The 14,101-nt window shown below is 45.7% G+C and overlaps 6 protein-coding genes across 6 annotated transcripts; 2 read left to right on the top strand and 4 right to left on the bottom strand.

Annotated features, from left to right (window-relative positions):
* Positions 1-22: 22 nt before the first annotated feature.
* On the bottom strand, positions 23-1,256 carry C8R40DRAFT_1058466 (YIF1-domain-containing protein; the record flags this gene model as incomplete). Its single annotated transcript, XM_046225205.1, has 5 exons — positions 23-272; positions 322-464; positions 512-582; positions 640-838; positions 891-1,256. The coding sequence occupies 5 exons, from the start codon at positions 1,254-1,256 to the stop codon at positions 23-25; spliced, it is 1,029 nt and encodes a 342-aa protein (XP_046080904.1).
* Positions 1,257-1,427: 171 nt separating this feature from the next.
* On the top strand, positions 1,428-3,105 carry C8R40DRAFT_1176333 (sphingolipid C9-methyltransferase; the record flags this gene model as incomplete). Its single annotated transcript, XM_046232493.1, has 5 exons — positions 1,428-1,833; positions 1,890-2,632; positions 2,686-2,864; positions 2,924-3,040; positions 3,093-3,105. 5 exons carry the CDS (start codon positions 1,428-1,430, stop codon positions 3,103-3,105), a joined length of 1,458 nt encoding a protein of 485 aa, XP_046080903.1.
* Positions 3,106-3,598: 493 nt separating this feature from the next.
* C8R40DRAFT_1026833 (cytochrome c oxidase, subunit VA/VI) lies at positions 3,599-3,907 on the bottom strand (the record flags this gene model as incomplete). The annotated part of the gene is made up of 1 exon (XM_046223093.1): positions 3,599-3,907. A coding segment is annotated over one exon (309 nt), but the record flags the coding sequence as incomplete, so codon positions are not given.
* A 172-nt stretch (positions 3,908-4,079) lies between these two features.
* On the top strand, positions 4,080-5,509 carry C8R40DRAFT_1129024 (ATPase, V1/A1 complex, subunit E). The gene is made up of 6 exons (XM_046229122.1): positions 4,080-4,191; positions 4,244-4,407; positions 4,456-4,577; positions 4,635-4,830; positions 4,888-4,975; positions 5,028-5,509. Exons 1-6 carry the CDS (start codon positions 4,141-4,143, stop codon positions 5,088-5,090), a joined length of 684 nt encoding a protein of 227 aa, XP_046080901.1. The 5' UTR covers positions 4,080-4,140; the 3' UTR covers positions 5,091-5,509.
* On the bottom strand, positions 5,336-9,078 carry C8R40DRAFT_1176330 (cellobiose dehydrogenase; the record flags this gene model as incomplete). Its single annotated transcript, XM_046232492.1, has 26 exons — positions 5,336-5,431; positions 5,486-5,494; positions 5,557-5,658; positions 5,715-5,731; positions 5,784-5,837; positions 5,892-5,948; positions 6,004-6,092; positions 6,143-6,282; positions 6,341-6,392; positions 6,444-6,571; positions 6,630-6,653; positions 6,706-7,053; positions 7,115-7,379; positions 7,429-7,483; positions 7,541-7,613; positions 7,674-7,816; positions 7,878-7,899; positions 7,960-8,111; positions 8,167-8,211; positions 8,265-8,336; positions 8,387-8,478; positions 8,531-8,548; positions 8,602-8,783; positions 8,846-8,869; positions 8,921-8,976; positions 9,033-9,078. 26 exons carry the CDS (start codon positions 9,076-9,078, stop codon positions 5,336-5,338), a joined length of 2,361 nt encoding a protein of 786 aa, XP_046080900.1.
* Positions 9,079-10,321: 1,243 nt separating this feature from the next.
* On the bottom strand, positions 10,322-14,092 carry C8R40DRAFT_1163358 (uncharacterized protein; the record flags this gene model as incomplete). Its single annotated transcript, XM_046230361.1, has 15 exons — positions 10,322-10,913; positions 10,976-11,016; positions 11,065-11,140; positions 11,197-11,503; positions 11,553-11,726; positions 11,777-11,866; positions 11,925-11,956; positions 12,017-12,157; positions 12,213-12,273; positions 12,323-12,665; positions 12,720-13,469; positions 13,522-13,608; positions 13,660-13,772; positions 13,824-13,955; positions 14,011-14,092. The coding sequence occupies 15 exons, from the start codon at positions 14,090-14,092 to the stop codon at positions 10,322-10,324; spliced, it is 3,021 nt and encodes a 1,006-aa protein (XP_046080899.1).
* Between the last annotated feature and the right edge of the window lie 9 nt (positions 14,093-14,101).

Here is a 14,101-nt window from a genome sequence, read left to right as displayed (position 1 = left end):
GATGTACAGATATACCACCTTCCTACACCCGTACTAAAAACAACATGTAAGCAAACTGACACGCTGCCTCAATTAACAAGAACGATATCCGACGCCGACGAAGCCCTGGGCTGATGGTAGCCGTCGAGCTGTTGAGCGCAGGATCGGGTAGTAAGAGTGAGCGCAACGAACGAAGAAGAAAAAGACCGTTCGCGAAGAAGAAATAAAAGAATATCACATAGTACAATGCTCGGGAAAGATAGAGGTAGGAAGACAGGATTGTGAGAATCACTCTGAAAGAAAAGGTGTTAGAGAGGACGTATAATAGAGCGTAGCACGTACCCGACAAATTTATAACCAGAGTAAGCTACGATATCGACCGCTTGCTTACTAGCTTGAACATTGAGGAGATAGCATCCTATATAGACGAACAAGAAATCCACGATGACAACAGCAAGGGCGGATGATGCTGATTCACCGAGGATCTGATAAAGGATGAGTTTTGACTTTGCAACAGAACAGCGAACAATACCTTTGGGTGGAATCTGGATTGTAAACCGGAATGAAATGCCGATATTAGAACATATGTCACAAATGCCATGACTGGAGAGATCTGAGTTATACATTCGTTCGCTATATAGACAAGGAATGTGGACGTACGTGGTATGTAGAGATCGGGACTGTTAATATCATCTCTTGGATCCTGATACTCGGTCTGTCCTTGCTCAGAGCGGTGAACACGTCGGGACCATGACTTGTGCGTCCATGGAAACACGACTAACTTGAGTTTGTGAATAACGTATGAATTCGAGACGTTGAAGTGGTGTTTGACGCTTGAGAGAGGAATTATTCCTCCAAACTGTATCGAAACTAATAAGCAACACGTTTATACAAACACGTTCCACAATTACATTTTTCTGAACATATTCCTGACCAGCTGCGACTGCGCTAGTTCCGAGCTGCATACCAAACTGAGCGGTAGCATCGTTTACCCCCCACGCTGCGAAATCCGGTTGAGGAACGAAAGACGGCTGATGTGGAAGTTGCGGCGGATTTAGGGAGTGCTGCTGCTGCTGCTGCTGCGAGTGCTGGAATGGAGAAGTCATGTAAGCTGGCACATGCTGCTGTTGTAAGAGAGCCGGTTGCTGCTGTTGATTTGGGCCAGGCGAAGAGGAAAATCGTTGGTAGCCGTTAGGCGAACCTGGAGTAGAAGGAGGCTCCGGAATATACGCAGGATGTGTGGGAACTGGATGACGAAGTGGGGGAGGTGATGACATTCGAGTTTTCTAGCAGTGCGATAACCGCGTTCGTGGTTTGAAAGAAACCTGGACAAAAGTTAATTGACTGAAAGTGGATGATCTAAACCTCAATGCTGTAACCCTAATTGTAACCCCAACACGTCACATAAAGAGTCACGCGAATTTCAGTTCTTTCTACGTGCTCGAACCATGTCCGAGTCGAAAGTCAAGGTCACCTCTTATCCTGCCATTGCAAACGCGCCTCTAGTAGGTCTTGCTGAAGGCAATGACACGTTCAGCAACCTTCACCTTGCTGGACTTGTCCTTTTCGTCCCTTGGTTATTGAAACGACTTCTTCCGCTGGTAAACCGCGGCGGTTTCAAGACATATCTCTTCCTGTTATTGCTCACAGGACTTCCTACTACTCTTGCGTACTGGATGGTCATGTCTCGTATTGGCAGTCGTAAAAACGAAAAGGTTCGGCTGCCGGGCAAAAATATCGAGGAGTACATAACTATCAAAGACCCCGAGCTCAAAAAGCTTTACAATGGCAAGGAAAAAATACCCATGCAGGTTTTCCATGATGCTTTTTTCGACGGGAAGATTGAATTCAACGGTGCGTTCTTCTGACACGTCGATGATAACCTGTTCCATTTATTTTGGTCTTCGCAGGTGACATTCTTGAAATTATGGAACAACGACATGACTGGGCCAAGTTCACCATGACATGGTCTCTTCTGAAATATGTCCTCACCGTTCTCATTCCAGACGTCATCACCCATTCTCGTGAACAGGACGCAGACCAGGTCACTGAACATTATGACCGAGGCAACGACTTCTACTCCTGGTTTTTGGGTCCTCGTATGATATACACCTCCGGAGTTGTCCTAAATCCTGATGAGAAAGAAACGCTTGAGCAGTTGCAGGACAACAAACTGGCCATAGTTTGCTCCAAACTGAACCTCAAACCGGAGGATAGATTACTGGACATTGGTTGTGGTTGGGGAACCCTTACTGCTTACGCTGCCAAGAACTTCGATTGCGACGCGACCGGAGTCACTCTTGCCAAGAACCAGACCGAATTTGGTAACAACAGGATCCAAGAAAATGGTATCTCCTCCGAAAAAGCGCGTATACTCTGCTGCGACTTCCGCGAAATCGCAGAAAAGAAGCCTAGTGGAACCTACACAAAAATTGTCTCTCTCGAAATGGCCGAACACGTTGGTATCCGGCGCTACCAGACTTTCCTGCGTCAGGTATACAACCTCCTGGACGACGACGGTATCTTTGTGTTCCAGGTTGCTGGTTTCCGTCAGTGCTGGCAATACGAGGACCTTAATTGGGGCTTGTTCATGAACAAGTATGTTTTCCCTGGGGCCGACGCTAGCTGTAGCTTAGGATGGGTTGTAAGCCAGGTGCGTACAGTCTCTTTCATTCCATTCACATCGAATCTCAGTAATATCATTAGCTCCAAAACGCCAATTTCGAAGTGAAGAATATCGATGTCCTTGGAGTACACTACTCTGCCACGCTTCACCGCTGGTACGAAAACTGGCTGTCAAACCATGATGAAATTGTCGCCAAGTACGGTGACAGATGGTACAGGCTTTGGGCCTTCTTCCTTGCTTGGAGTGTTATTACCAGCAGGTGAGTTGAAACTATCACTCGTATCGATATATTGCTTAACCATTTTCTGCTCCATTTAGGCAAGGAAGTGCTTCGGTCTTTCAAATAACTCTGCATAAAAACCTCAACGCTTATCACCGTATCGAGGGAGTTAAATCGCATGCTTCCATCCATGTCAAGCTTGAAAAGGAGCCTGAGTAAGTGCTGCTATCGTGATACTTAGTGTAAGTTTACTCATTCTTTGTTTAGGCTCATTCTATGAACATCGATCTACATAGTGGCGAGCAAGAGCATTTATGGTTGGTGGAAATTAGTGTAAACTCTCGAGATGTCCAAGTATGACTTAATGATGATACAAACGCAATTTACACTTATTCCTATTCACTTGATGTTGAATCGGGGAGACCCGCACCTGGACTTGTTGCTCTGAAATTCCCTTTTGAATAATATTCTACATGCATGAACCATCTTTTCACGACGAAGAGTTTGAAAAGAGACAACACTCAAATTTTTGTCCTATATTCCTAGTTGGCTGTATGGTAAGAACTCCACCCTCCTATCTGTAGGGAGCTATACAGTGAACGATACCGCAAGCACGAAAGCAGGGTGCTATATCGTGAATGCTAAGGGTTGAATAGCGTCCATACGAAACTATGGAATCTAAGCGGGTGGGTACAATTCCTCCTTGAGGGCGATTCCTAAGACACGAGGTTAGTGAGTCTCAGATTGAAGAAAGACAAGCCAATGAATCCCGCACCCAGCTCTTCCCTCAGCCCTTTTAATTCTGTCAAATACGCCTCATACTGAACTTTGTTCTCTACCTTCTCCTTTATACCCTCAAAAATCCGGACGGCAGTGGAGTAGTCGTTCACTCTCCTGGCGGCCTTCACCGCAGCCTCGATAACCTCTGGACTAGGAACTAGATCATGGGCAAAGCAATTGTTAAGCCCACGTTGGAGCTCAAACAAGTCTTCGGCATTCTGGAAAAAGGAAACGTAGCGGGCGGAGAATTGCTCAAATGATTCTTGTGCATGAGCGTGGGCAAAGCGAACGAGGGTAGGCGCTGAGCGTGCAGTAAAGGGGGTACGAGCGGCTGCTCTGAAGGCGGTAGTGAGAGCTGGACGCATCATTTCAACGAGAGTAAGTGCTGGTCGACGTTCAAGATAGGTCGGAAAATAGTGGAAGAAGCCGGAAGCGGACGGTCTGGATCCAATTCTGGACTCGGCCCCCCGGACCGAACTCCTTTCGTTTAAACCTCCATCTCCGCCCATAATAATATACCAAGAATAGCTACAGGATGTCGCGCCCAATGAATGACGATGAAGTGCTCAATGAACTAAATAAGATGGTAACTCTTCTGATCAGACCCGCACTTTAACAGCTCACAATCTGTTGTCTAGGTTGCTTTCATTAAGCAGGAAGCACTCGAGAAAGCTCGGGAGATCAAAGTCAAGGCCAATGAAGAATTCGCCATTGAGAAGGCCAAGTTAGTCAAACAAGAGCAACTTGCTATTGATGCGCAATATGAGAAGAAACTCAAAGGCGCTGAAGTGTCTCAGAAAATGTCAGTGACCTCGCGTTCACGTATCAATTTGCTAAAGATCATTTCTAGTGCCCAATCAACTCTCACTAATAAATCTCGACTTCGCCTACTCCATCGCAGGGAGGAACATCTCCAAGATCTGTTTTCCACATGCCGCAATCAGGTCGTTACCCTGTCCTCATCCGACACAGGTACGGAGGATATTCGTGCTCGATGCTGGGCACAATAAGAGTAATCTGGTTTTGTAGATGCGTACTCTGAATTCCTTGCTGGCGTTCTGTCTCAAGGATATCTTTACCTAATGGAGCCTTCTGTTGTCGTCCATTGTCGCAAAGTGGACGTTTCTGTTGTCGAAGAGGCAGCGTCTAGCGCCGCCAATACATATAAAGAAACCTCTGGGAGGGATGTCAACGTCGATGTGAAAGGAACTCTGAGCGATGATATGTAAGTCGATGATACTTTTGCTTCCATTATACACTCTCACCACGATGTCCTTCGCAGTGCCGGTGGCGTAAAGCTCGTTTCAGGTTCCGGTCGTATTACTCTTGATAACACATTAGATGAAAGGTTGCGGCTACTAGAAGATCGAGTGAGTTAATACATCCTAATTTTTCGCCGTTGATTTTGATCTCCGTGTTCAGATGCTTCCCGAAATTCGCAAAGATCTTTTTGGTCCGAATGAGAATCGCAAATTCTACACATGAACGATGTTGCTTTCGTTTGGGGTCTCGTCTTACGTACCAAATAATCTTGCAATTGCCATGGACTTCAAGGACGTCACGATATACAATTTGATACTACCTTCTGAATTGACGTAGAGTGCAGTATTTGGGCACTGCAGCATTCAGCAACATGCTATGTATGTAGCAATATGTATCTGGTACATTTTTCTCTTCAGGCACCGGGGTGGTTCCATCTTGTCTTTACCATACAATACATCCTCCAGCCTTCACGGACCTCCTTGCAGTGCTAGTATGTTTGCCACGGCATGTTCAGCAGCACTCATAAGTGCTCCATGTGGATTACCCATGGGGAGTCGTGGCATCTAGAAAACCCCATGTATTCATTTTCGTGAATGTATGGCTGTAAAAGTACTTACAATTGATGCCTGCATTTCCAGCCAGTGTTTGCCTGAGTAGGAACTCTTTCCTCAAAAACGAGTACACTCACATCGATCACAAAAAGATTGTCCGTTCCCATGACCTTCACGTTCTCATCAACAACGTGCAGAATACTGTTAGAACCGACCCAATGATTGGAGTCCATAGTGCTCTGTTATGATTTCAGTAAGATTGTTCTAGTTCTTGAGGTGCTTGCGAGAGACGCACCCGATCGTATAAATTTACTAAAAAGCATAAACTAAGTCGATTTTATTCTAGGTAGATCATTTAACTCACCGTATTCCTCCATTGTCATCGTATCATCGGGAGTGATCATCGTTAAACCAGGGACTACACATGAATCGTCAAGCTGTTTTGGAAGAATTTCCACTACAGGTTACTCACCACTATCCAGGTTCGAAACGATGTCCTTGAGACCCTGAAGAAGTACGGGTTCGTCGCCTACGATTCACAGAGGAGTGAGCCCGTATCCGCCAGAGAGTTCGGTCGGTCTTACCTGGATCCTCAAACCACGGATCGATTAAAGGTTGAGGTCTCAGGCTCGCATCAATACCTATACGCCCACGAGAGGTTATTCCTGTAGACCTTGTTGGGATGAATGAATGGAACAGCGAAGATTCTACTGCAAGACTTACAAATAGGCTGTTATGGTGAAGATCGTGCTAATCCGGCTGTGAGCTTTTACGCGAACTATGAAGCTTAACCAGACTTGCCTGGCATTGTAAGTCATCGTAGTATTGATTGAGGCTGCGCCAGGGCGGGCAGTTCCTTGCAGCTGTTAGGACAGGCTCAATTTCACCCAGAGTAAGTATGAGAAGTGTGCGTCCACCCACATATCTAATCACATTGTCTGTGACACCACCGTAAGCTCGCCAGAAATTCAATCTAACGAAATATTGGTGAAAAGGGGGTTGGCTGACGGATGCTGCGACAAACCTAGGTGAAGCTTGTGCTAAAACACCGGACTGATTCTCAAGATACTGTGCAGAATCGGCTGGGCGAGGGTCGGCCCACACTGTTGCCCAATTGTTGTACGCATCGATGGAAGGTTGAGTGAAGACCAGCTACATCATCCGAGCATTAGGTCAGTACAGGACATGGGCGGAGTGCCATAGAACAGACGTTAATTGATGGATTGTCAGAAACCTATTTGGATTGCCTTCAGACAGTGATCTCATGAAGGGGCAATGCAGCTTACATTGTAACCCACTGGCAAGTCAATCCAATCTGCTTGGGGCGGCAGTTGAGGTCCGTAAGTAGGATCGTTGCTTACAATATCCAACATGTCTGAAGGACCAATTCCACTCAAGAAGAGTATTCTTGGTGAACCATAGGAGCCCGCAGATAGGATAACTCTTCCATTAGGATTAAGAGGAACATAACCATTAGGGCCGATAGCAGTGTTGTTTGTTTGTACACCCAGAATTGTGGAACCATTTCGAACAACGTTTGAAGCATAGGTATATATTTCCATCTGGAAATTTGAGCGAGATTGAGCGGTCTGTAGATATGTGGCGACAGGACCTCCACGTTTTCCGTTGACAAACTTGATCACATCATGTCCGTAAGGAGACTTACAAAATTGAAGGAATACAACTGGCACTCACGTCGTAGGCGCTATAACCATACGCATGATCCTTGAAATTGGGATTATCGTTGATTGTAATGTTGCTGTAGCCCTGACCGTTTAATAACTGGCCCACAACCGAAGATACTTGCTCCAGATATCGCTCTCCGTCCGTTGAAGGATGATCCGTACTGGGAAGTCTTTGCTGCATCATATTTACGTAGGTGTCATGGGCACCATTGCTCCAAGATGAAGGCCAGCCGGTTGCAGTTGAAAAGTCATCACTGGTCGGTATCCAATACAACCTGCATGAATTGATGAGCAGGATACCGAACAAGAGCGAGAGCAACTCACGCTCCGTTAACCGATGTTCCACCGCCGACCAGACAGCCAGCAAACACGGTAATATCTATGTAGAAATATAAGAGCACAAATACAAACGTTCTTTTTTAAAATTTAATCTTACCATCGCACCACCAAAACTCATTCGAGTCCGTGAACATTGTCTCAAATAAGCCCGGGATATCGAACTTGGTAAGCTGAAAAGGAAGGAAAAAATCTTGTCAGCGTTTGTTAGCATAATAAGGAAGTGTGCACACATTATGTCCTTGCGCCCATGTTGGTGCATATGTGCCTCCGGTCTCCCATGTACTAGGTCCTCCTCGTTCAAGAAGAAGCACTTTTTTGCCGGCTTCACTCAACCTATCTGCAGCAATTATTCCACCAGGACCAGCACCAACAACTGCATATTCGATTCAGTATCACTCTGTCGTCATATAACAAAACAGCTTGTAGCCGCCGACCTATATAATCATAAGGGGTGGGCTGACGGTAACATGTCATGGATTAGGGATAGCTGATCATGAAACTATAGGTGATACTCACAGCAACAGTAGGAGAAGAGGTGGCTGTCGTAGTCGTAGTCGTAGTCGTAGTCGTAGTGCTTCCCCCACTTGATCCAGTACCTCCTGCTGCCCAATTATTGTAATCTGCGGCTGAGGCGTGAGCGGCAGAAAAGTTAGAGCCATAGAATCCGACTGTTGGGAGTAGTTGATCAGGAATGCACTTCACATAGTAGATATAACCATTTACAATCCGTGTGTTCTTGGAAATCAGTGTTTATATCCGAAGGGTCGTCTTGATCCGTATATGTTTAAGCCAGTCAAAGTGGAGAACAGTTCATAGCTCACCGACTGCGATAGAGGAAAATACCCATGCTGGTGCAACAAATGCATTGGTATTCAAACTCCCCCCGTCCCATACTAAACATAGAGTTAATACACAAGATTCAAAGAAAATTTACAATTCACACCTGTGCAGTTTTGGCAACGGTAGACCCACTTCCAATGAGTAGAGTTTACTTTGGTCGATGGAAGGTCTGTTATAATGGGCCCAGCATACGGGCTACATTGTAGGTCAGTCAACTCAGAACGCGTATTTACTTGATAAAATATACACTGGTTGAATATAATCCCTACAAAGGTTTGCCATGAGTCACCTTAAGGTAGAGACAGGTATTACACTCACGTAGCAAAGCGATTGGTGCCCATGACCGTGTTTCCGTTGGCCCAAGCCATTAATAGCAGATTGTCCACCATTTCGCCACCAGGAGAAACCCCAGCCCAGGCAGCCGAAATCGGAGCAACGATCTCGCCAATGAACTCAGTGGATCCTGCGGAGACAGGAGGGAAGACATAGCCATGAGTGACCTAACGGACAGTCTTCTTTTTCAATGATTTGGTTCGTTGACATTGGGCAATATATGATTCACCAGATGCACTGGGTCAGTGATACCCTTTTTCATGGTGAGATATCAAACATAATTTGACCGACTCTGCAGACTCACCCAAAATGTGATGCCGTTGTCTGGGTCGACGTATTCTGTTGCAACTTGAGCAAAGCCTGAATAAACATTTTGAGGATAGTTATACAGGCAATTACAATGACAAAACACAGACCACTTCCGGTGAGTGCGAGGATACTCAGCACGATGTATGAAAGCATTGTGGGACACACGGGGACACAAATGGCCACAATAAAACCTAGTATGTTTTTTCGAATTTAAGTCAATCGCGTTCCTCCTTGAGGACCATCCGACAAACCCAAGATGAATGCGAGGAAGCTCCGACTCTATTCCTTTGTCCACGTTGTTTTAGGATAACCTGAACGAGAAATTGTTTGGACGGAAACCACTAGCAATGCAGGTCAAATATACGGATAAGAATCGGAACCCGCGTGATTCTGCGTTGTATTAACATCGGGAGAAGATATGAATAGAGTAAGACCAAGAGCCTTTGCCACATGAGATATGCAAGAAAATATGAATGAATTCCGAGCATGGGTTGCCTGGGCGCTGCAACCGACGAAAACCCGATCAATATCCACTGTACTATAAAGTCATTACTCGGAAAGAAAATATGCGAACAATGTCATTGACCTCTTGGTATCGAGCCAATGGACGCGTATGGACGTGTCAATGCTCATGCTATCAAAAAGATACTCCTCAAGACATGATCTGAAGTGACATGTAGTTCAGAAAGTTTCGGGATGTTGATGAATAGTGGATATATTTTTATAGATTTAGACTAACTAGGACTAACCTAATTATGCAAGCTTGTCTTGCTACCTCTGGGAGATGATCCTGTAGCAGTGTCTACCAGGCAATATAAGTATCTAGAGGAATCTAGAGGAACCAATTCCGAGCCCATTATATATCCATGTATCAGAATGTGCCAAGGGTTTGGGTAGGTGACTGGTAGGTGGGAAGCTGACCCCAAACAAAGAGCAGGACCATGGCGCTAATTAGAGTACATTGCGCTAAAAACAGTGCAGATGGGTGCGCGACAGAAAAAGGCGACGATATAAAAGTATGTACGGGTGGAGCATCGAAAGCTATTGAAAGTCGGTAATAAGCGCTAGATGAGCGCTGATCAAGGTAGTGATCATGAGTGCGAGGACATATGTTAGTGGCTCAGTGCCGCTGGTTACCGCCACACCGGATTCTTTACTATCTCAACACGATCTCAAAAAAAATTGCAGAGGTTTCAATGCGATGTACAGTAGGTGCACATCTTCGTTTTCCTCTCGCCGATTGATCAATAAGATAGACGCTCCACCGATTGGAAATCTTGTGTTCAACAGAGCAACGTTACTCTCATCATTAGCTGATAGATATGTGGGTATATCGGCGTAATATGTGTATAATAGCTCCGCCTAGTAGAGAAAACAAGAAGTAGGTCGAGAATGATTATGAGGGCCTCGGAAACGCCCCAGGTATTGTTTGTCTCCTTCTTTCTGGATGATGGAAGTAAGTACCGTACCGAGACGTTCGAGACGGACTCGCTGCTATTGGAAGGTCCTCATCCTCGGATACTACTTCGCTTCCACTAATAGCAGGTTCAGTCTGAGTTCTTTGAATTCGATCTATACCTGCGGCCCCATAGTCCTCTTCATCGCTATCGACATCTTCTGCTAGCCAATTCTCGTCGTCAGGTATCATGATGACGCCAGTCGCATGATCAAAGCTGAGACGATGATGAATGACATTAGGGGCGGTCTGTGTCCTCCCTGTTGAAGACTGCGCATCCTGCCAAGGGTTAGAGTTATTTGCGGCACTTTCAGATGTTAGTGTTTGACGAGATATCAGCCGGCTTCTGCGCACTACACTGGCTCGTTTTCGAAGGGTAAGAACCACAGCCTGATTGGAGTCATTGCCTTGTCGAGGACTACCATTATTACGGTTTTCGTGATTAGTTAAAGTTTGACCTTTCTTCAACGGGAGCCACGGTTCCGGTAACACTCCGTTGAGTGCGGGATGTCCAAAGCGCCTTTTCCCAGTGCTGAGCACCAAAAAAGTTGAGAGATTCAAGATCTTGAACGGCAACGAAAGGTATCCACTTACTTGAGTACCCCGCGATACCAATTAGCCATAGGCGGTTGAGACTAGAACTGTGATCAATTTGGACAATCAGATAAAGCACTGCGTCTTACATAGTCTGTCCTTTCATCTTCTGGAGCAACATATAACGTATCGTCGTTTTGGGCATATCTACGCCGATTCAAATTACTGTATGAAGAAGGTAAACAAGGTAACGTGGATTATGTGATAGGGTGTATTCTAACCTTTGAGACCAGGTGACAGGGTGTCCCAGCTTCAGTCTCGCTACGTCAGCTGATTCTTCACCTCGTTCGACCTCAAATACTGAGCTCAGGTTGACGTAGTCACTCAGAGGTGTTAACGATTTATGTAACCACCAAGACCAGATTACCGTACCGGCCAGGAGTGGAACAAGCAGCGACGAAAGCACAAAGGATTTCGAGAGGAGGAAGAAGCCAGTCATGAACACGAGGAAAATTAAGACACCCCAGACGAGGCGAACATATGTCAATGGCCAGGCTTGGCCTTGCGATTCATACGGTTTGTAGAACACTATGATAGACGGTGAGTGTAGAGGACTTGGGCGTTGATGAGGACATACCGAATAACAGTTTGTACTTGTATACAACATAGGCTACGCCAAAGTATATAGCTCCGAAGACGACGATAAGTGGTTGGACAACACTGTATAACATAGTGATAGTGAACATGAGAATGGCTTGGGGATAGACGACGCCGTAGTTAATCATTGGGGGCGCGTTAAGTTCAGCGTAATCTGGAATGTGATCAATTCATGGGGTCGCAAGGGTTCTGTTAAAGACTTACCTCTAGGAGTTCTGGTGAAGAACAATCGCATTACAATTCGAGGCACGATTACGCCGAGATTCAAAAGCTGGAGAGGCATGATACCTAAGCCTATGTGATAACCATCAGTGACTATGGTATCCTTCATTAAGCAGACGAAGAAGCGAACCTTGTAGAATAGCATAAGAGAGAAAAAAATTCCTAGCGCCCATTGATTAAGAGGAAAGATATACATAGATCGGAGGAATGGAACAAACAAACCTGGCGTGACCTGATTGGAGAGACTTCGCAAGTTTTTCGGGAATCTTAGCTGGGAAATTGGCCAAATCACGAACAAGCTGCCAATAAGTACTGGCAACGAGGAATATAAATACGACGTTGACCAAAAGGAATAAGTGATATCTAGTAAAATATGATGTCAGTCATTCGAGCAGCAAAGGAGGATGTTCCCACATACTTTTTCATCAATGAGTATTCAATCCAACTGCGAGCGCGATATCCCTGAAAATATGTTAAACCTGCAGAGAGAAAATTAACAAGTTCGACTCGATATAGCAGAAATATGACCTTCAAGCGCAAAAGGTAGCAGAGCGTTCAACGTAATCATCGCAACAGAAGGTAACGAGTTTTGAACCAATGCCTGTATCTTGTCGTTTTTGTCGATCAAACCAGCGAGCCATGGCAGAGTTTTCTTTATCTCCTCGTAGGAAAGTAAACTAGCTAATGCAGCGATGGGTATTACCCAGAAAAAGAACAGAAGGCCAATGGCAGCCAGAATCAAAATATCCCGAGCACGAAGAGTATGATCGGAGGACGTCATGTTGGCCCATACAATGTCCCGAGGCTCTGGGGAGGCGTATGTCACGCATTGGAAGGGATTCGGAGCATGGGCAGTTTGGAGAGCAATTTGCTAATGAGATGTATGATCAGTGGAATTCTTGTTAGTCTTGCTTTGAATGCCTACCGCGCTAGACATCTTTTCGAAAGTCACAAACGCGGTTTTCGTTGCCTTGAATTTTCCAGTTCGTCTTCTTCTCTTGACTATTTCGTCGATCTCACCGAATCGATTTTCCAAATACTCCAGTGCATCGACCTTGGGTTTGAACCATCCTGGCCGGATTGTGGGTCGCTGTCGATGAGGGACGACCAGGCGAGTCGTAGGTCCACTCTCTGTGTCTGGTTCAATTAGATTGACGACCGCAGTATTTTCGGGATCATATTCTTCTACTGTGCTGGGATTACCGACGTAGGCGGCCCACGCCTTCTCCAAAGCTAATAAAGCCCGGGTTCGTTTGTTCAGAAGACGTTCCAAACTGCCAACCTCGCGAACCACGGACACACTCTCTACGCTCATGTTCATGCTCTCGAAGTATTCTGCCAACGATCTTTCCCCGCGCAGGTGCTGTGGAAGGTTTGTGACCATTACTGTACGAGCAGGTATGGAATGAACCAGTTCAAGGGAAAAGAGTTGGCGAGATCGAATAAAACGACGGTAGTTCTTGTAGGTAAAGTAGAGCGAGAGACCAGTGAAGAGATACGTGAAGACTAGGTGCACCGAAAGGTAGGTATTTGCGTCGGAAATGAGGCCCAGCCAGGAATCGTCGGTAGGAAGCGTAGAATTTTGAGACGGCTCCAAGGAATAAGACACAAAAAGGGCGTTCCAGTCGTCATCAGGCTCGTTCCCATCATTGTCGTCCCCTAACCTTTTATTATGCTGAAAGGGGAGGGTTTGACTCAAGAGTCATTGGAAGGATGTCGATACGCACCTTCCAATTCAGAGGCATTAACGCAGTAACAGCAAAAAAGGAGCAAACAGAGAACAGATAGAAGGCCATTTTGAAGAAATTTAACAGCTTGTGGTAGTATGTGAGCGACACGGTCTGTACAAAGAATCAAGTACATACCACAGCGGCATCCAAACCAACAATCTGTAATACTGTGAACTCCGAAGTCCTAATCGTAGGGAGAATCCAGCCGAAAAACGCTTGATGTGCATGGGCTTCATGAGGAGAAAAGCCTAAGGAGGGTATAAAGAACATTCAATGGTTCGAGCCTTGGGTGAACGCACCCTTCAACTTGGTTCTCGGCGCAAAAAGAAGGGGCCAACGGGTTCTTGAGTATGAGAATATCAAGAAAGATATAAGACCAATGGATCCAGAGAGGATTAATTGGGTGGTCAACCAGGGTCCTTCGAATTTGACTATACAAGACACTGATTCACACTTCGAAGAACTAATTATTAGTACTAGACGTACGAGTTGGAGGTGATCCTGGGGGGAGGTCTGGTTGCGTTCCATTGCCATCGTCAAAGAAAAGGGTGAAGTATGAAGGTAACATCCCATGTGA

Source organism: Lentinula edodes (genome assembly GCF_021015755.1).
Source record: "Lentinula edodes strain Le(Bin) 0899 ss11 chromosome Unknown C8R40scaffold_51, whole genome shotgun sequence".
NCBI classification, from domain to species: Eukaryota; Fungi; Basidiomycota; class Agaricomycetes; order Agaricales; family Omphalotaceae; genus Lentinula; species Lentinula edodes.
The sequence above is the reverse complement of the archived record's forward strand: the minus strand, read 5'-3'. Positions and strand labels throughout refer to the sequence as shown.